Here is a 20635-nt window from a genome sequence, read left to right on the forward strand (position 1 = left end):
AGCAGAATTTCAGCAAGTACCTGGGCTGGGGCTTAGGAGAGCCAGCCTGACCTGGCCAGCACTGCAGAAAAGCAGGGCCTGGCCCAGCCCCAACAGCCCTCCAAAGCAAAACCAGCATGCCTGGGTAGGGTCCAGGTGTATGCTCAAAGGCTGGAAAGTAAGAGAGTTTTTCCCCGGGTTTGTTTGTTTTTAAATGTGATTTCACAGAGGCATGTCCAGACTTCTTAAGTGGTTTAACAAGGTGTCAATATTCAAAACTAACCAGCTGATTAGTTCTGTTGAGTCCAGAGTCAGCAGTCTTCAGAGAGAATCACTTCTGAAACTGATGGGTTTTCTCTTTAACTAAAAACCAAGCAATGTTAAACCATGATAACATGTTGGCCACAAATCCAAAACTGCCTTTTCAGAGCCAGGTCCCATTGGCAAAGGGGCCTTCCCAATTTTCATCATTAATTGGTGGGTCAAAATACTTGCTTGCTTCCTGGGTTGAGTGGTCCCCCAACAATAGTTGCCCAACCATAAGAATCACAGTATTTGCATTTCCAAGCTCCCACATGAAGTTTCCGCCTGCAGTTACATCCCAGATCCGTTTTGCTGGATCTGGACCAGAACTTATTAAAAAGGGTTCAAGTTCCATTCCGGTGTTGCCCCTTCCACTCATAGTCGCACATAACATGTGTCCTACTTGTGGAATTATCCTGGGGACAGCTTAAAAACAAGTGGTAAAAATAATTATCTTTTCCCACTGCTTTACAGCCCTCAAAATCCCTTCAATAATTATGGTGGGAACACTTTACCCAGCTACCATTAGTGAGCTTAACATGCATTTGATTCCAGCTGCCTCAATATTTAAAACAATCATAAGGAGGGCAGTTGGGGATCCAACAGTCTAAACCCAAAGATAAAGTCCAGTCACAAACGCTTTTTCTGACATATAGGCTCCTGTTCTATTTAGACAATAAATGCCTCTTTCCGAAAAATTAAGTTACCATGGACTTCCTTCCTCATCCCAAAATCCAGTTCCATCATGGACCTCATTCAGGGTGCTGAGCCGTCATGTGGGCTCTACTGGGCTGGACACCCATGGCCACTCTTCATATCCTCCTTGCCCTCTACAGACCCAACAATTGCTAAGGGTAAAGGATTTTGCTGCTTCTCCTGGGACTAAAAACTATTCTCCCATCTCTGGCTCAAACCTAACTGACAATATAAAGGTAAAATCATTAAGAAAAACATTCTAATGGTGCAGTCTCATTTCCTAATCTAATTCTCATGTTGTCTTCCACACCACCTGCAGTGAGTAAAAGCACAGAAAGAACTCAACGTAAAGAAAACAATGACAGTGAGGATTGTCCTCCAATGACTGGAGATCTGAGAGAAGGGATGCCCACACATCTATTTAAGCACAGAGTCTGTGGATAGGCGCACAAGGCTTCCCCTGAGGTCAACGCACTGCCTACTGCTCCAGTCCACTCCTGTGGAGTGTCAGTGGTTTTAAAGACCGTGATGCAAATGTGATGCGTCTGTCTGAGTTCAGCTGTCTTGACAGCTGTTTCTGTGTTCAGCAACACTTGGAAAGTTCCACACCACTTCACCACCAATGGTGCTTCTTTCCACTCCTTAACTGCCACCTAGTCTCCTGGCTGGATGTAATGAGCAGTGGATGGCTTTGCACTGTTTTAGTTACACAAAAATCTTTTTCTACATCTTTGGTTTTGCAAAGGTCTATAATACAAAACATTCATCATACTATTATTTCAATGAGTGATACATAGATATTATATCCATTACACTACCATTCCTATGAGCAATACAGTGCATCCTTAAGCTGATAGATTATATTAACAAGCAGCTAAAAATAGTTATAATTTGTACTATTTTTATATACTTATCATCACTAATGTGAAAAATACATATTATATTATTGGCTTTTCACAAATATTAAAATTAATACTATATATGTTATATTAGAAAGTTATCCTGTATTCACCTTTTTAAGTAATGTAGTAAATATAGTTTTTAGGTTGTACCATAATATTAAAATTAACACTATGTGATATAAAATACTTTTTATACTAACTCAAAGAATAAACAAAATAACTAAGAAATCCTTCACATTAAAATAATGACACAAAACACCAAAATCTCAAAAAAATTGTTACTTCCTAATCAAGAGAGTTAAAACTTCTTCCAGATTTCAAGGGTCCAAAAGATTAATTTACAAGATGAGGAGGGGAAGTTAAAAATAAACAAAAAAATCTACTGTTTAAAAAGAATATTTAAATCATGTATGAAATATATGAATATACAATGAGCTATTGCTTTTAAAAATTAATCCTTTGTTAACAACGCATATTCTAGAGCAGAACAAACACCCAGACATCCATAATTCTTTACTTTTTATTGTCCTTTATTATCCTAAATGTAATTATCCAAATTCTTATTGCCCTAATTTTTATTACTATTTTTATAACTATGTTATTACTGTTATTTTTTTTAAATTTTAACACGAGTGATTAGTGTTTTTCATAACTAATAACATGCAAAAGCTAATACATAAATGCAAAAGCCAATATTATGGGATAATTTTTCACATCCAGTCACTCATTAAAGCACACCAGCATGTCCCAGGCACAGCTGTGGGCAGGGACAAGGTGGATTTTCCCCTGCACTGGGGTGGGCCCCTGAGGGTGCCAGGAAGCAGCTCCTGGGAAGAGGCCAGAGAGGGGCGAGGGAGGGGCTGCACAGGCAGCTGGAGCAGGAGCACAGCTCAGAGCCCGTGGGGGGCATGGGGGGAGTGTGTCTGGGGAGTGTGGGGTGCCATGGGGGAGTGTGTGAGCGCTGCCTCCGGGTGCTGGGAGCAGCAGGCTGGGCCAGGCAGCGAGCAGGGCAGCCGTGGGCTGGGCAGAGGGTGCAGGATGCAGGCAGGGCTGTTGGATGGGCAGAGGGGCTGTGCCAGTGCTCCAGGGAGCCAGGAATGGCCCTGGCTGTCTGCATTTGTGGATGGAGGAGTTCTGCTGGGAGGATGTGGGTGATGGTGAAGGCAGCACCTTGTCCTGGGCAGGTTGTGTGGCTGAATGAGTTTTTGTGTCTGTCTGTCTGTGTCTGTCTGTCTGTGTGCGTGTGCATCTGTCTGAGTGTGTCTTGGTGGGTGTGTCTGTGTGTATCTGTCTGTGAGTCTGTGTCTGTGTGTGCGTGTAGCTGTGTCTATGTGTCTGTGTTTGTCTGTGCTGTCTCTAGGATACACACTTAGCTAGAGGGTTGATCCTGCAAACAGGAAAGGAAAAGGCACATACAGGGTGCTGGGAAGGAGACCATGGTGAAGCAATACACGGAATAAATAGACTCCACAACCTGATGTAGTTATGAAGTGGGTATGTATCGTTAGCACCTGGCACAAGCGAGATATCTCTTGTGAAAACTTGTGCCCTGAGCCTCCGTCTGACCCATATCTTTATTCACAAAGGTGTTCCATATGCGATACATTACACAACCTTTTCGTGCATATTGAACCCCTGGCCCCCCGGTTCTCGCCTCACATGGTAATCAGATCCACGCCCTTCTGGGCATGCGTTTTTTGCTGTGGTGGTCACAAGAGGGTGTCTCAATGATCCCTGAGACTAAAGATTGTGGTCTTCCTCATGACTGAACTTTTGAAATTTTCTCCTTCACATGTGCACATTTGATCCCTTGGGGCTTATCTGAGTATGTCTGTCAGCCTTGATCAGCTGGAGACAGACAAAGCCCTTTATCTGGGTGCTTTGCATCCCTTGGCCTCCTCTGGTATTGTTCCTTCTGCAAGAAGCTTCAGAAATTTTCATTTCCCTATGCCCTTTTTACCATGGCAAAGGTTTCTTAAATAAAAAGTTTAAAATTCAATGCATAGTTCGACAGGATAAACTTTAAATGCTTAATTCAAATTGCTAACTCAAGTAAATTCCAAAAATCTCTATTTCACTGGCTCTTGTGCCATCCAAGGCCTGGCTACAGCAGCCTGGTGGGAGCAATCCCCAGGGCTGCAGCTGCCGCAGAGCTTCTGCCAGGAGCCTGGGCCCTCTGACAACACAATAGGGAAAGTCTCTGTTCTTCCTCCACAGCCATGGCTTTGCAGGAGGACACACAGGAGGGGGATGCAAAGGCACAGCTCCTGGCAGAGGCATTCCAGAAGGAAGGACTGGATGCTGGATACTGGCTGCCCAAAGTGACACAGATCCTGGGAATCAAGTGCAGAGAAGCCCTGCAACATCTGGAATATAAAGATTACCTCAGGCTGGAGTGTGAGGTACGGCACCCCTGGGAGAAAAAGGCACTCCAGAAACTCTTGAAAATAACAGAAGACAAAACATGTGAGGACATGCAAAAGCATAATTTGGAGAAGACAAAGCAGAGACAAGAAGAGGCCAAACAAGCTCTGAAGGATCTGACAGAAATGCTCAAGAGTCGCAGCCACAGCCAGGATGCTCTGAGGGAGAAAGCAGAGACTCTGTGGCAAGCCATGGAGATTCCCAAAGAGTTCTGGCCAGCACCAAAGAAACCCTTGGCAGATGTGCTGGAGAGCATCCAGAAGCAGCTGGAGCAGCAGGAGCTGTCAGCAGGCAGGGGGGAGAACATCCCTGACACGGAGGTGCTGAGGCGGGCATCAGGGGGACTGGCCCTGCAGGGCATCTACAGAACCAGCAGACCTGAAGATGTGCTGGCAAAGCGAGAGCAGCTCATCAGGGTTCCTGAGGAATTCCAGCTCGCCGGTCCAGTGCAAGGATCGCTGCTTGAGAGGAAGGAGTTCTCCTCCTCTGCAGCAGAATCCACTTTCACCAAGTCCATGGAGCTGCTGGGGTTCAGCATGAGCGTTTCTGCCAAAGCCTCATTCTGGGGGATTAATCTGGGAGGGAGTGTAGATCACAGCAGCTCCTCGCAGTCAGAGGACACCCAACAGTCCCGCTCTGAGCAGAGCTACTTTTGCACCACCAAGTACCTGTACATCCCTCTGGCCTCTTGCTACTTCCAAAGGCATCAGCTTCGCCTCTCGGATGCAGCTCTACGGCACCTCCAAGACATGGAGAAGCAGCTTTTGAGCTTCAGTCGGGAAGAAGACAACCCCATCTTAGTGAAGATGTGTGACAGCTTCTTCAGCAGGTTTGGGACCCATGTAAACCAGGGTCCCCTCCACTTTGGGGGAATATTCTGGTGGAAGGCATCTACAGAAGGATTCCAAGCCGAGCACCAGGAAGAGGTGAAGCGACAAACGTCTGAAGCACTGAACAGCTTTGCTGGGGCCAGCTGGGGTGGTGTCTGGGCCAGTGTAGAAGAGGCCCTGGATGTTTCCAAATGCAATTCACAGGCTTCTGTCCTGGGGAGACTGAGAGAGATTTCTCTTACAGCAATTCAGCTCTACGTGGTCAACACAGGGGGCCCAGCAGACACAGCTTCCCTTCCTCAGTGGAAAACGGGGCTCGTGTCTGATAACACAACGTGGTGCGTTATCGACCGTGGCTTTCAGCTGATCCCAGTGTGGGACATCATCCTGTACAATCACTGTGGGGATTTTAAGTCTGTTGGTCAGATGAGCAGAGCCCTCAGGGCTGGGTACAAAGCACTGACAAATCAGAGCGTTGGCACCGTTTTTGGAGAGGAACTGGGCAGTGCAGTGCAAGAGGCCAGAGATTTCATGGAGACTGTGAAGGCCTGGGAGGTGACAAAAGTGGATGAAAAGAAGCTGCTCATGCTGATGGAGCTAAAAGATGATCTGAATGCAAAAACCAAAAACCCCAGTGTGTGGATCAACGTGTGCCTGTCAGACAAAGCCCTGCAGGACTTCCTGGTGAACACTGTGCGGAGATGCCAGGACTCACCTCCAGAAAACACCACCACTATCAAGGTAATGTTGAGGAGTCTCCTGAATCCTCATATCTACTCTGTCAAGGACTTCCCTGAGGCTTCCTTCATTATGCAATGGGTCTTCCAGACTGAGCACCCACTTCCCAGATCTCCCAAAGTCTCTGAGCTTCAAGAGCTCATCAAAACACTGCAGAAAATGAAGGAGCACATCTATGCTGTCACCTACGCACCAGGAAGTTCTGCTTCTGCAGTTCATGAAGCAAAGAGAGAAGCCACCCTGACCAGCAGCCTGGCCATTTATTCCTTACTGCAGTCCCTCCAGGAACAGGCTCAGAAGGACCTGGAGCTGTTGGTGCTCTTGATTGTGACCAGCACAGGGTACCAGGTGGAAAGCAGCACTTTCCAGCACCTCCTTGGACACCCAGAAATTCACTACATGGCCAAGGAAATGGAAGCAGCACATGCAGAGTACATGAACCTGAAGGAGCAAGATGCCGACAGAGCTGAGGCCTTCATCCTGCTGACGGGTCTGACTGTGACACCTGAAAGTCAAGAGCTGTCCCCTGAGCAGAAGAGGGAGCGTTTGGTTTTCATGGAAGATCACATGAAAGGCTTGTGGTCCACACGGATAAAGAATCTCCTCCAAAAGCACAGTGGAGACGAAGACTGGGAGAGGCTGGAACGGGACTTGGACTCCTTGATCAGTGGGGGCTTGGATGACAAATGGGATGAACAGAGGATGCAGAACATACTCAGAGACCTGGAAGACACTTTTCCAACACCTGAGGTTTCCAGTCAGTCCCAGTCCAAGTCGGACAGCTGTGAATCCAAAGAAAATGAGGCCATTTCAAACCAGGAATTCCTTCAGCTGCTCCAGCGCCTTGGACTGGAAAGTCACTATCCAAGGAAAATGGGGATGGGAGATTTCCACACCATCTCCAAGACATCTCTGCAGGACAGCCAGCCCAGCCAGGACAATGAACTGCCCTTATATTTCTTGCAGAAGCTGTTAACTGTGGATTATCAGGTGAGGTACCTGACTTGCTTGGAAGGGAGCAATCCAGGCCTTGCACCCATGCCACAGACAACAGAGCAAGAGGACCAACAATCAGACTCCTTTGAAAACTTTCTTGATAAGCTGATGGAAGCAGCCCCTGAACATGCAAGCAGGGACAGCCATGTGCACCCCATGGACCTGCAGATGGCCATTTTCCATTGTGCTGATGACTTCCTGAGACAGACCCTGGTAACCAAGCTGGCGTTCTGCCAACTGGCGCTGCCTCTGCTGGTGCCCAACCCGAGCACTTCACGCATTGAGTTTCCACTCTACGCTCTCAGCCAAATCCAAAGGAGCTGGAAAGAGGTGGACAAGTCAGGAAAGCAGGCCCAAACAAAGAGTTTCAGCAACAAACTCATCTTTCAGGCACAGACACCCATTGTGTCCTTCATCCGCATTGGCAGCTCGGCCTCCTCTTCCAAGTCCCAGCTCCTCAACGCTCTGCTCAGCAAACGCAAACACGACACTTTCTTCCACCGCCACTGCAGAGGCAGCACCAGAGAGCGTTTGCTGATGGAAGGGCTGGTGGAGATCGCCTGGTACTGCCCTGGTGGAAGCCCCGATGACACCTTTGAGCGCTGCGTGGCTTTCTGTAACCTGCATGGAGATGCCAGGGATCACGGAGCACAGCTGCAGTTCCTGCAGGAGATATCTGCTGTCAACGTGGCTCTTGTGTCTGACTGGGAGCACATGGACAACAGGGGGAAAAAGCTTCTGCAGGACCTGTGGCAGTCACAAAGGCCTTTGGTTTGTCTTCTCACAGAAATAGAGAATGTTGCAGCTGGACAAGCCAGCAAAAACATAACAATAGGGATCAGGAACAGAAATGAAGCAGATCTGATGGTGGAGCTGACCAAGACAATTGGAGATCTCCTGAAAGGGTCTAATCCATGTTTCAGTCTGGAGGCCTGCATAGTCAAAGCTCGCCAGCACGGATTCATAGTGGATGCAGATCAACCTGCGTGTGTGACAGCCAAAGCAAAGGCAAAGGAGCTGGTGGAGCTTCTGAAGAAAGAGAAGCTGTCTGAGATCAAATCCCAGCTGCTGCCGCTTCAAGGAAAACTGTGGCACCAGTGGTGCCAAAAGGACAAAGAACTCACTCGCTTGAAGGAGAAGGGGAACAAGAGCGTTGAGCATCATCGGAGCCAAATTGAAAATGAAAAGAAAGCAATAAGAAGAGAGCAACTTGAGCAAGCTTTCCCTCTCAACCCACTGATGAATTTGTTCCTTGGCTTTCTCCAGGCCCAGCCAGCAGATACCAAGAAATATTTCCTGCACTGGATGAAGGTCTTTATGGATGAGATGTCTTGTGGTCACCTTGAAGAACTGAGGAGAGACTATCACAAGTTATGGTCTGAAATCCAGACAGGAAAAAAAACCCAGGAAAAAAACAGTGTGAACAATGATTTGATCAGTCAGCTGAATTTCATTTCTGATGAAATCAATGATTCATCCATCGGCCTAGAGCACCTTCTGAGAGAGATAGGGCAGATTTATGAAGCTCTGCAATTAATGAACGACGAGAATGACTATTTTTTTAAACTGCCAGAATTTGCAGCAGAGCTGATGGTTCTAGGGTATCCTGTGGAGCTGATGGATGGGGACGCTTCTTACCTGCCTTTGTGCTGGGTGGGAGCAATCTTTGACAGCTTAATTGAGAGGCTGGGGGACAAACGAGTGTTTGTGCTCTCCGTGCTCGGCATCCAGAGCACAGGCAAGTCCACCCTGCTGAATGCCATGTTTGGTCTGCAGTTCAACGTCAGCGCAGGGAGATGCACCCGCGGGGCCTTCATGCAGCTCATCCCAGTGGGTGAGGAGCTGCAGCAAGACTTGGGCTTTGATTTTGTGCTGGTGGTCTACACTGAGGGACTCCGTGCCATCCAGATGGCCAATAAACAGTCCCTGAACCATGACAACGAGCTGGCCACCTTTGTCATTGGTGTTGGCAACATGACTGTGATCAATATCTTTGGAGAAAATCCATCAGAAATGCAAGATGTTCTCCAGATCGCTGTGCAGGCTTTCCTGAGGATGAAGAAAGTCAATCTTTCCCCAAGCTGCCTCTTTGTCCACCAAAACGTGGGAGAAGCAACTGCCAAGGAGCAGAACATGGAAGGACGAAGGCGTTTGCAGGAAAAGCTGGATGAAATGACTGCAGTGGCTGCTCAGCAGGAATGCTGTGATGTCTCCTCCTTCAGCGATGTCATTGGCTTTGATGTGAACACCCACATTCACTACTTTGCTCACCTGTGGGAAGGAAACCCCCCAATGGCACCACCCAACCCCACCTACAGCCAGAATGTCCAGCAACTCAAGAGCAAAATCCTCCAGGCTGCCAAGAAGCAGTCACAGCGCAGCATTTTGAGGTTCTCGAGCCTGAAAGATCGTGTTGGTGACCTCTGGAATGCTTTGCTGAATGAAAACTTTGTTTTCAGCTTCAAGAATTCCCTGGAGATTGCTGTGTACACGAAACTAGAAACTGCCTTTAGTCAGTGGAGCTGGAGGCTGAGGAGTCACATCTCAGACATACAGATGAGATTGGACAACAAAATTCGGAATGGGGACATGCAGAATGTCACCATAAAACATCTTGAAGGGCTGGTGCAAGAGACAAGTGATGCCATTGAGAAAGAAGTGGAAAAGTATTTCAGGGAAGACAAAGACCATGAGACACTGGTCCAGTGGAAATCAAGCACAGAGCTGAAGCTGAAAGAACTAAAAGAGACTCTTCTTCATGAAACAAAAAAGAAATGTGAGAATCTTATTGAGCTACAGAAGGAGCAGAGGAAACTGGATGCAAGGAAGTTGGAATATGAAGATGAGCTCCTGAGAAGGAGTCGGGAGCTGGCTGTGACTCTGAAAGGGAAGAGCCTCAGTGAGAGAGAACTGAAGGACAACTTTACTCTTGTCTGGAACCAGTGGATTGCTGAAGTCTCCCGTGCTGCTCCTCCTCCAGAACAGGTGGATATTGATGCAGAAATTGAAGATGTCCTTCTAGAGCACTTTAAGGAGCCGGGTATCCATGCACGGATCACTTCATTTCCCAAAAGCCGAGGATTTTCTTTTGATCCAGAGAAACACATCATGAAGAAAAAGTATTTACACTATATCTCAGATCCCAGGAGCATTTCCAATGCTGATGTGATCAACTTTCAGCACATCACTGACAACATCATAGCATCTGTGAAGGCAAACATTGCTAAGAAGGAAGAGGAGAAACGCGATTACAGTCGAAATTTTATTCATGAAATACTCAGTGAAGTACAGAAAGGCATGAACTCTGTCCCCAGCAATGGGAAATGTACTTTTAACAGAGAATACAGCATAGATTTGTCTCTGTATCTGTGCACAATGGCAGCAGAAAGGTTTAAAGCCATGCACAGAGCATTCCGAAAGGCAAATGACCCAGTTGTGTACCTGATGAGCAAGAGAGAAGATTTCTTCAATTGTTTCCAGATTTCCTGCCAAGGAGCCGCTTCTGTCACAACTTTTGCTGTTTTCCTTTGTCACAAGATTGAACCAGCTCTTCGCCGGGCAGTCTATGAGAGGACGGCTAAAGATATCGCTGAGGACATGCGGGAGAATTTCCCAGATTTCAGGGGCAGCAAAGCCAATCTGGAAGTTTGCATCCTGAGATACCTGGCAGAACAGGAAAATTTTGAGTATTTCAAATGTTACCTTAAGCGTCCAGAGGAATGTTTTGAGAAATACATTGCGATACAAGTTAAGAGTTACTGTTTAGATGGGAGTAAGAGGCTGAGGATGTTTTTAAATTCCTCCCTTGATGTTCTCTATAAAAACATCCTTTCAGCTGTTTCTTCATCAACCCAAATTGTCAAAGACAGAAAAGACAGACAAGACAAAGTCTCTCTCTGGCTGGATGAATTTTGCAGGGAACTATCAGAGGTGATCAACTTGCCCAGAAGTGACCTGAAGGGCATTGAGCACCAGGAGGTCACAGACATTGAGTTCCTGAGCAGTGCCATGGCAGAAGCTCTGGATGACCTGAGGGAAAGGCTCATGAAAGAATTGGCTGGTGCTGACCTGAGCTCATTTCCAAGGCAGCCTCACACCATCCTGGCAGAGCATTTTTCAGGGTGCTGGGCACAGTGTCCCTTTTGTGGGGCTGTCTGCACAAACACAATGCAGAATCATGATGGAGACCATCAGGTGGTCTTCCATCGCCCACAAGCTTTGATGGGAACCACATGGTCAAAATGTTTTTTTGGCATCGAGTATGATACACACAATCTGGTCATTGATATTTGTTCCAGCCTTGTTGCAAGTGACTGCATATTCAGCTTTGATGGTGGACCATGGATCCCTTTCAAATTATACCGTAATGCTGGACCTCCTTTTTCCACTTGGAATATTCTTCCTGATTCATCCATGCAGGCATACTGGAAATGGTTTGTGTCTCATTTCAGGACACAGCTGGAAGCTCTGTACAAAGGGAAATTTCAGGGCAAAGGAGAAATCCCGGAGGCATGGCAGAGAATTACCAAGCAGGAAGCACTGTCTGAGCTGGAGGAGCTTTTGGCCACATCTGTGGGGAGAAAGAACCACAGCAGATTTACAGTTTAGGAGAAATTTGTGCCAGGTTCTCCAAAAAACACAGTTACAATAATGATGCTCTCAAACCATGTTCAGATAATGGCATCTAACTTTTCCCAAATTTGGTTAAATAAGGCACATTACTGCACCCATCACTCAGCAACTCGCTTGTTTCATGAGGAAGGCAGAATCCTCTTGCCTGTTTGCCATAAACATTTCCCTCAGCTTTGTCCTAGAGCCAAACCAAACTTGTCCTTCGGGCAATCAGCCTCGTGGCCATCCTGAGCCCAAGGGCAGGGACGGGGCAAAGGCAGCACTCAAAGCACCCCTTGGATCAGCTGCTGTGAGACAAGAAGGGACAGTGCCCCAAAGGCAGTTTTCCTGCAGCAAGGAGCTGTCCTGCTTGGAGAAAGCCTGCAGGGCCTGAGGCCAGCTCCATGCTGGCTGCAAGCTGGGCTGCTTGGCTTTTGGGTGTCATCCTTCCCTCCCTCATTGCAGCCTCCTGGATCAACTGAGGCCGTTCTCCCAGCAGGAGCTGTTGTGCCTGCAGGCTCAGGAAAGCAGTGACACGACTGCCCCAGGCTCAGGCAGTGCTGTCACTCCCTGTCTCAGGGGTGCTGTGTCTCTGTCCAGGGCAGCCGCTCCTGCTCAGGTGCCTGGGGCTGCTGCCCTTCCCTCCAGCCCTCAGCCCCAGCAGGAGCTGCTCCTGCCCTTGGCCTCTCTGATGTGCAAAAGCCTTTGGAGTGCCCCATGTGGAGAATCCTGTCTGCAGCACCTTCTGCAGCAGCCCTCGGGGCAGACTCAGGGTCCTTTCTCTCTTTGATTCAGCTTTTTCCAAGGTCTGGGGCCAGGCAGAGCCGGTCCTTCAGGTTCTAGTGAACAGATCCTGTTTATTTCCTGATCTTTGACGAAAACAAAGCCAAACAATTCAAGGGGGGAAAAAGCTGCTGAAGGATTGTTGTTGCAGCTTCTTCAAGGCCAGGGAAAGGGGAAAAAAAAAAGTCTTGCTTGAGCTATCAAATAGCCAAGCCAGCTAAACAGCAAAATAATGCTGCCACAGGGCATCCAAACGCACCCTGGATTGATGCTTTGAACCAAGCCTGCAGAAAAGCCCCAAGGATCTCGTTTGTGCCTTGGAGTGGCTACCTGGAACAGAGGTTAGACAAGATTAAGAAAATAAAAGTAGGCATTTAATTAAGCATGGGGACGCAGCTGGGCAGTGGAGCTGGGAGTACTGTGGAGATGATGGATGGTCCAGACATCCTGGCTCTTGTGAGGAAGAAACCATGGGAAGTTCAAACAGAAATGTAAGGGGGGAAGCAAAAAGGAATGTAGTCATGTAAGACTGCGGGTGCTTGGGGTAAGCAATGTAGCTAAGAAACTGTTGTAATGTGATTACTGCTTGGCAGTGGAAACTTTTATCTAAAGCTGTTAGACTATATATACCCAGCTGTAGAGATAATAGACAACATCATGGCTTCGCTCTATCAACAATAAACAACTTATTGCTGACACCTACGTGGAGTCCTGTCTCTCAGTCACCGACATCAAAGGCCTTCAATAAAACCCCATGGAAAGACAGAAGCCTCCCACAGGGTATGCCCAAGATGGACGATGGTCACAAGTTTTTCATACAGTTATAAGTTTGGTCCATTTGCATATCAGAGGTTAATCCTCCAATTACAGCTTCAAGCAATGAAGTCATTTAGCCCTGGTTTGCTCCTCCCCAACTCACTTCTGTATATAATTTTTGGGGCCTGAGACAGTAGGGTGTCCTTGACTTTAAGGTCTAGAGGAATTGTTTTGTCTGAATAAAATGAGAAAACAGTAGCTGACAGGCTACTGGAGTTTTTGAGTTCTACACTAAAGCTGTACAGGCTCGAAAAAATGTAAAAGCTGAATCCTAAGGCATCACTGTCCCTTCTCTGGACCCACCTTAGAGCTACAGGAACCATTTCTGGGCATAGAGCAGAAAATAAGGGAATAGAGTATCATCTTAAAATCACCCTGTTTCCTTGCAAATAGCAACTGATCTTTTCCTAATGGTCATCACTGAAAACATTTTCAACATGTTCTGCTTCTTCCCCAACAGCTCCCCTGTCTCCTCTGGGACCCATTAGAGCAGCCATCATTAATTCTCCATCTTTACCTCCCCAAGTCAACCCTGTGTTATTACATAATTTCCATACAGTTTCTAACAATTTATTTACATTTCTGGAGTCCTCTGCCCTAGTCTCTGTAACTTCCTTGTAATGCCTGGAGCCAATTGTCCTATAATTGTAGCTGCCATTTGTAACACATCTCCTTCTCTGTCAGGATCTATGTTAGCAAATTTCCCATCTGCATCAATTAATCATGGATGGAAATTGGAAGGAGACTCATTCTTTCCTTGGATTATGTGATACAATTCTGACATAATTATAGGCTTTTGAATTGCATGTTTCATACAAAAAATGGTTAATCTCTGATACCTGGTCAAAAGATCCCTGTGTCCCGGCTGGTTGTGAAAGGAATGAGGAGGAGGTGTCTTTACAAACAAACAGTGGGCCTGCTGATGAATAAAGCCAGATACTGAGAGGGGAAGGAAGCAATGCAGTGAATCATAAATTCCAGAGGAATTCCACTACTTGACACAGACTGTTATTCACTGAAGGCTGTAGTAAATCCCTGGACTTGGAGAAAAAGAACAGAGGAAAGAACACAAGGAAGAAGTAAAATGGAGGCAGGTACACAATAAAAGCGGGTCTGTATTAAGTGATGTGGGAAATCTGTACCTGTCAAGTATCTCAGCCGATGAGGAAAGAGAGAGGAAAATGGAGCCAGGAAATGAGGATAAAAAGGAGGCTGCACCTCCAACAACTTGAGACACCCCATGGGAATTGTCCATGACCTTTCCCTTTATTCAAATAAAGTAGCTGGACTCCTCTGTCTCCCTTTTGGACATGAACCTCTGGTATTTGTGGATTAATTTTTGTCACAGTTGGGATCCAGTCTTGGATCAGTGGGTGGAAAACACTGATCTGCTTTTCCTGGTTGCACATTTTAAGCATTAACTCATTCTACCTCTTCCCTTGACTTGCTACCACCATTGTCTTCTCATCTACATTCAGCAGTGTTTCTAAAACCACCTGAATATCATTCCAATCAGGACCCCGGGTCCTTATAATGGTCTCAAAGGCCTTACTTGCTGTGCTGGTTTAGGGCAAATTTGTTAAAGAATCTGCAAAGGAGGGCCCCTCCAGAAAGCAAAATCCACACAGCCCCTCCCCCAACCGGTTCGGGAAAAAATTCCTCGGAGAGAGGTGGAAAGAACCTGTTTATTTGACAGACACAGCACACAAAATGAACAATACCCAATGACACCGCTTTGAGAAAGATGACAAAATCAGAAAGTCTCTGTCAGGGGTGGTTGCTCTGTTCCCAGTCCCTCCGGTGCTGGGGCAGCTGCTGCAGCCGAACCTTCGGTGTTCCCGGGTCCCAGTCTGGAGCAGGTTGGAGATGGTCACAGGAACAGGAGAGGAGAAACAGTCCAGGAAGCAATGTGGACTGTTTAGCTAGAACTAGCTAATAAGCAGAGGCAGAAAGCAGAGCAGAAGCAAGAGCAGAAAAAGAGAGCAAGCAAAAGCAGCAAGCTGAAGCTGGAAGTGAAAAAACAGTCTATGTACCGCTTTCCTCTGTGTCTCTGATAAGAGAAACCCAAACAAAACTTCCACTCTTCAGTGCCGGTCTTAAAGGCACAGAACAGATGAATGGGGATATACAAGCATCATAACGTCACCCCAGGACACTTGCTTTCTCAGGATTTTCCCTTTAAGTCCCTGCCAAGTCCTTTCAGGACATCAACTCAACTAAAAAAGGCATTGTTACCATGACCAGTTTATCTGTACCTACCACCCACCTGAGAGGGGCTTGAATTGCACCCTTTCCTCATTTCTTCTCTCTCCTCCTTGTCATGTTCTCCCTGCCACTGGCCTAAATTCCTCTAAATCTGTGTCTGCCCTCCTTCCTCTTCATCCACAGGGTCGGGGAGCTACCAATATTTTGAAATCCTCTTCCTCTCCTGTAGTGGGTTTGGGGATTTTCAGGGAATTTTATTCCATCTGTTATCTGGAAGAAAGACACTGTGAGGGAAGGAGGTTATCCAGGAGACAAATTGGGGGCAATTAAGAAACAAAAAATCATGGCCAAGCATTTGCACATACCAATGTAGTGGCTTGGCCAGGGCGACAAGAGTTTGGGAGTCATGCCAGGGGAAGGAGGAGTAGGTTCTTCAGGAGCTGTGGCATAATACCATGAGTTATACTGGGGTAGACTCCTGTGCTGGTTTGACCAGGAAGTGGGAATTCTGGGATGCTGTGGTCGAACCAATGGGTGCTCAGATTTTTATATTGGCACCTGATGTGGCCTGTGGGGTTTGGACACACCTCTGAGAACACACAGGGGTTAAAAACCAGACCTTCGGCCCTGGGGTTTCTCTTTTGGATTTCCATCAGGAAGGGCTTCACATCTCTGCCCCTGTCTCAGCTGCTGGCTGGGTGGGGGGAGGGGAAAAGCCACGTGGCCATGAGGTAGGCCCAGCCCAAGGGTGGAAGAGACCAAGAGACACCAGGCAGAGAGAGCCAGCATCTGAATTCGACAGCGGCGCTGGCCCAGGAGGAGAAGGGGGGGGAGTGCGGCGAGAAGGTGCCTAGGTCGGGGCAGCGTGGGAGTTCCGGAGCTCTGGGACAGGGAGAGACTGAAATTTTTAACCCTTTTCTCGCATGATTGAGATCTTGCAAATGCTGATCCTCCTGGAGCTGAATGAGAAGAGAGATAAGAGATAAGAGGTAATGGGCCACGAGGGAAGTGCAGAGGACTCTTGAGTGCAGGAGAGATGACGGAGTGGCCTTTTGGGCTGGACTTTTCTTCTGTGGCCATAGACTGAACCATTTTTTTTCCTATGACACAGAGACTGCATTTAGGGGGAGGCAGTGCCTCAGAACCAGGAGGGTTCAGTGTGGGTACCCCTCGGCCCCAGGGGGTGGAAAATTGGGGGGGACAGATGTTCCGAAAGAGAGACTGTGCCTTTTTTGGAGTGAGACAAGGCATCCTTGAAAGACAGCCCTAGAAGCAGCTCTGGTCCATGCACAGTGGTGAGAGCACTGGGCATGGAAGGAAAGGTGTCATGATGGGCAAAGGACTTTCTGGGCGGTGCTGAAACCCACACGAGGTTTCAGCAGTGTTTTCAGGGGAAGCCTAGGGTGCAAGAAGGACTCCTCTTCATGGACTGAAGATTGAGTACTCTAAAGGGTCGTGCTGGAGTGGGAGTTGGTGATTTGGGGGAATGTATTGCATTGGGACATTTTGGTGGGGGCAGGGAGGAAAGTGCTTTTTGTAAGGTTTTCAATTTTTTCCCTTATAGTTTTTTTCCTTCTTTTCTTGTAGTTTAGTTAATAAAGTTTTCTTTATTTCTAAGCTGGAGCCTGCTTTGCTTATTCCTGGTCACATCTCACAGCAGACACCAGGGAGAGGGTATTCTCATGGGGGCACTGGCTCTGTGGAGGCCTAAACCATGACATTTTTGGTTCCCTGACTGAGAAATCGAATTCCAGGAGAATGATGAGATAAAGCTGTGAGGCAGGCCACATGTTGTTTTAAATATACGTCACTTATTTCCACACCCACCCCCGTCCCCCTGCACTAGGCTGAGAGTTACAAGGGTAAGAAATTCAAAACATCAGTTCTAAGGGAGATAATTGAATATCTCCTCTGGTTCTGGCCCTTATTTCCAAAGTGAATGGCAATAGCTGCACACATGCTATCTTGATTTCCATCAGCAGCTTTGAAAGGTGTTTCTTTATTTCTCCATTTATTCTTTCAACTCGGCCTGAGCTCTGGGGGTGCCAGGAGGTATGGAGCTTCCATTTTATTCCTAAAGCACTTGTAATGGCTTGAAAAATCTTTCCTGTGAAATGATTCCCCTGTCAGAGTCCATTGCTTCCATAATCCCATATCTTGGAAGTATTTGTTCCAAAAATACTTTAATAGCTGATCCTGTTGTCACTGAAACAGTTGGAAATGCTTCTGGCCACCCTGTTAGCTGACATACTATTACCAGAAGATATTGAAACCTTAATACTTGGGGCATTTTGGTAAAATCCACCTGGCATCTTTGGAATGGACGTACAGCCCAAGGCCTCCCTCCCCTGGCAATTTTCTTTGTAACCCTGTTATTGATTTTTGTACAAACCAAACAACCCTCAATAGCTTGCTTTGCCAAAGTAAAAAGAACCACAGCAAGATATTATATCTTGAGGAAGACTTCTGCTAGTCCTCAAGACCCCCAGAGTCTCCCTTTGTGCAGTTATTTTAATATCTCTAAAGCCAGAGCTTTTGTTATCCACTGCTTATCATTCCTTGTAGACCAATTGTAGATCCGCTCTCTCTTCTGCCCATTCTTTCTAATGCTTTCAAGTTCCTCTGGTGGAAAACACTGTTTCTCTTGCCCTAATCAAATATGCATGGTAATCATGAAGGTGACCCGGACTGGCCTGATTATTTGGGTGCCACTAGGGGTTCCCTTACAGGATTGCATTATCCACAGTAGGTGTGCTGGGTTCAGCCTCCCCCATCACTTGTGGATGCTCATCCTCCCACAGCTGCTGAGCTTTCTGCAAAATCTTTCCTTTCTCTGATGACCCAAACAAAATCCCCAAAGGAAAATCCCAGTCCTTCCATGTATAACCCACATTTCCCAAATATTCCCCTATGTTTTCCCTCACCTCTATGGGACCATCCAAATAAGGGAGTAATTCCTTTTTTTAATCCTCTTATATCCTGGGTAGTAAGTGCTACAATAACAAACCCAAATCCTCCCCCTTGATCCCCAAGGGAACTTGGCATAGTGGCATCTGGTACCCCTGATTGGTCCAGGAAGCTTCTGATGTCCTATACTGAGTTCCACTTCTAGTCCTAGGGGGTGATATGATTATGCTCTCCTCCTCCCCTTTCTCTGTCATTATCCTCAGATGAGGCTGTAGAAACAGCATTTCCTTGATTCCTTTCCTCTGGAAATTGAGAATACAGGGGACCTGCAGCTGGCCCTGGGTCATCTGGCAAAACTGGAACACAAGATGGGGGAAGGTGCTGAAAAACATCTCAATCCTCACCATTTTTCTCTTCCTCCCCTTTTTCCTCTTCTTCTTCTTCTTAACACATAGACTTCTCCTGATGCTTGTTTCAACCATATCAATCCACATTCCCTTACAATCACTCCTTTCCAATTCTCTTCTAAATACCACCACATATTTTGACTTAAATGAAGTCTATTTGTTCCATAAGGTAGCCACTTAAGCCCCTTTGGCAATTCATATTTTGGCCACACAAAATAACAATATCCTACCATTCTCTCCATAGTTACCTCTGGGGGAATGAACAATCTGTCCCAAGACTTCAGCATTCACCCCAAGGTCCTCTCTGGGGGTATTATGGGATCATCATCCCTTTTGCTGGGGCCTCTTCCCAGCTTTACCTTTGCAACCCTCCATGGGTGCCCTGTTTTACCTGAGCTACCCTCCATGGGTGCCCTCTCAGGTTTACCTGTGCTATCCTCCATGTGTTCCCTCCCAGGTTTGCTCCCTGAAGATCCCATTTTACTCACTGGTGAGGTTTTCAGTGATCCTTCCCTGCGGACTCTTCATGGACCCCCCTGGTCCACCACTTGTCTGTCTCCTGGACAGTCTCAGGAGCCCAATCAATTGCCTGGTGCCAGCTGCCACCAAGGGGAGCTCATCACTGAAACTGGGTGAGGCATGCCTCCAGCTCCACTCATTGCCCACCACCCCAGACAGCAGAAATATCCCAGAGGAGTACCCAGATTGTAAGGAAAATTGATCCACAAACACTAGAGATTTATGCCCAAAAAGGAGACATAGGAGTCATGTAATTTTATTCTAATAAATGGAGAGGCCATGGGGCTTTTGCCCTGGGGTGTCTCAAAATTTTTCTCCTTTTTATCCTAATTTCCCGGTGAGACAGAGTGAAAAATTCCCCAGAGTAAAAATCCATTTTGAATTAGGTGAAATGCCTAAAAAGAGTGAAAGGTCTGTAATACTGGAGCTGAAGGAAAAACTGCAGAACAGAGATAATGAGGAGACAGGGGAGAGACGGATAAAGAAAAACAGAAACTGTTACAAGGGCGGGCCAGCCTGACCCAGGAATTCTTTTGATAAAGGGGAACTGGTGGCAAATGTCACATAAAAATGAATATGTATGAGCCTGTTGTGAAACTGTATGCATATGTATTTGTAGTAGAATAAAAGGGAAGTTAAACTCTCAGAGGCATACATGCTCTTTAGGGAGAGAAATCTCCACATGCGTCCAGCACTGCAATAAACACACCAACTTTACAACTTTTACAAAGTTGGGGGGTTCTTTTCCTTTTCTCTGCAAAACATTCTGGCGAGCCATCCGCAGCAGAAGGAGATACCTTCCGTCTCTGTCTCCGCAGGGGCAGGGGAGAACGGACAGACTCCTAGGCGTGCCCCGGGATTTTCCTGGTGGGGCTCTGCTCGTCTCAGCTTGCCTCCTGTGGAGACAGACAAGAACCTGCTGGCCTGCGGAGGAGGATACGGTATGTATTGAGGGGCCTCCGGGGCAAAAGAGAGAGATAGGGAGTAAATCACCCAGAGACGTCTGGGTACAGCTGATGGAGCAGCTACAGTAGAGACGGGGTTCATTGTTTTGATAGGGCAGAACTGCTAGCGATCCTGGGGGTGGGTCGAGTGAACCCAAGTGTGTGTGTTAGTGTGTGTGTGTGTGTGTGTGTGTGGTGTCCAGACACTGTATCACTGTATGGTTAATGCATTGTGTGGTTAGTGCATTGTGTTTGCAATCGTGCAAGTGTATACATGTATGGTGTATAAAAGAGAATAGATCTACAGTGCTCTAGAGTGTGGGGGGGGGGAGTTTCCTACCTGCGGCTGGAGGGGCTGAGCGAGCATCAGCCGGGGCAGGCTGTGGGGGTGGGGAGCATCCGACAGAGAAAAATAGAGCAAGCAGTGGAGAAGCATGGGTGAGGACATTCATTGAGTAAAGGTTGTAAATTGTGGCGTAGATCATGCACGCTTTCACCGTGGCTAGACGAACCCAAGGGGTTCCTCTGCCCCAGTGGTTTGGACTCGACCCCTGGGAGTTTGTGAATCCTATGAA

General features: G+C 47.1%; 1 protein-coding gene across 1 annotated transcript; it reads left to right on the top strand.

Moving 5' to 3' along the window:
- Positions 1 to 4099: 4099 nt before the first annotated feature.
- On the top strand, positions 4100 to 11476 carry LOC135445172 (interferon-induced very large GTPase 1-like). The gene has a single exon (XM_064707210.1). The coding sequence runs from the start codon at positions 4100 to 4102 to the stop codon at positions 11474 to 11476; it is 7377 nt and encodes a 2458-aa protein (XP_064563280.1).
- Positions 11477 to 20635: the final 9159 nt, after the last annotated feature.

Source organism: Zonotrichia leucophrys, chromosome 3 (assembly GCF_028769735.1).
Source record: "Zonotrichia leucophrys gambelii isolate GWCS_2022_RI chromosome 3, RI_Zleu_2.0, whole genome shotgun sequence".
In the NCBI taxonomy this organism is placed as follows: domain Eukaryota; kingdom Metazoa; phylum Chordata; class Aves; order Passeriformes; family Passerellidae; genus Zonotrichia; species Zonotrichia leucophrys.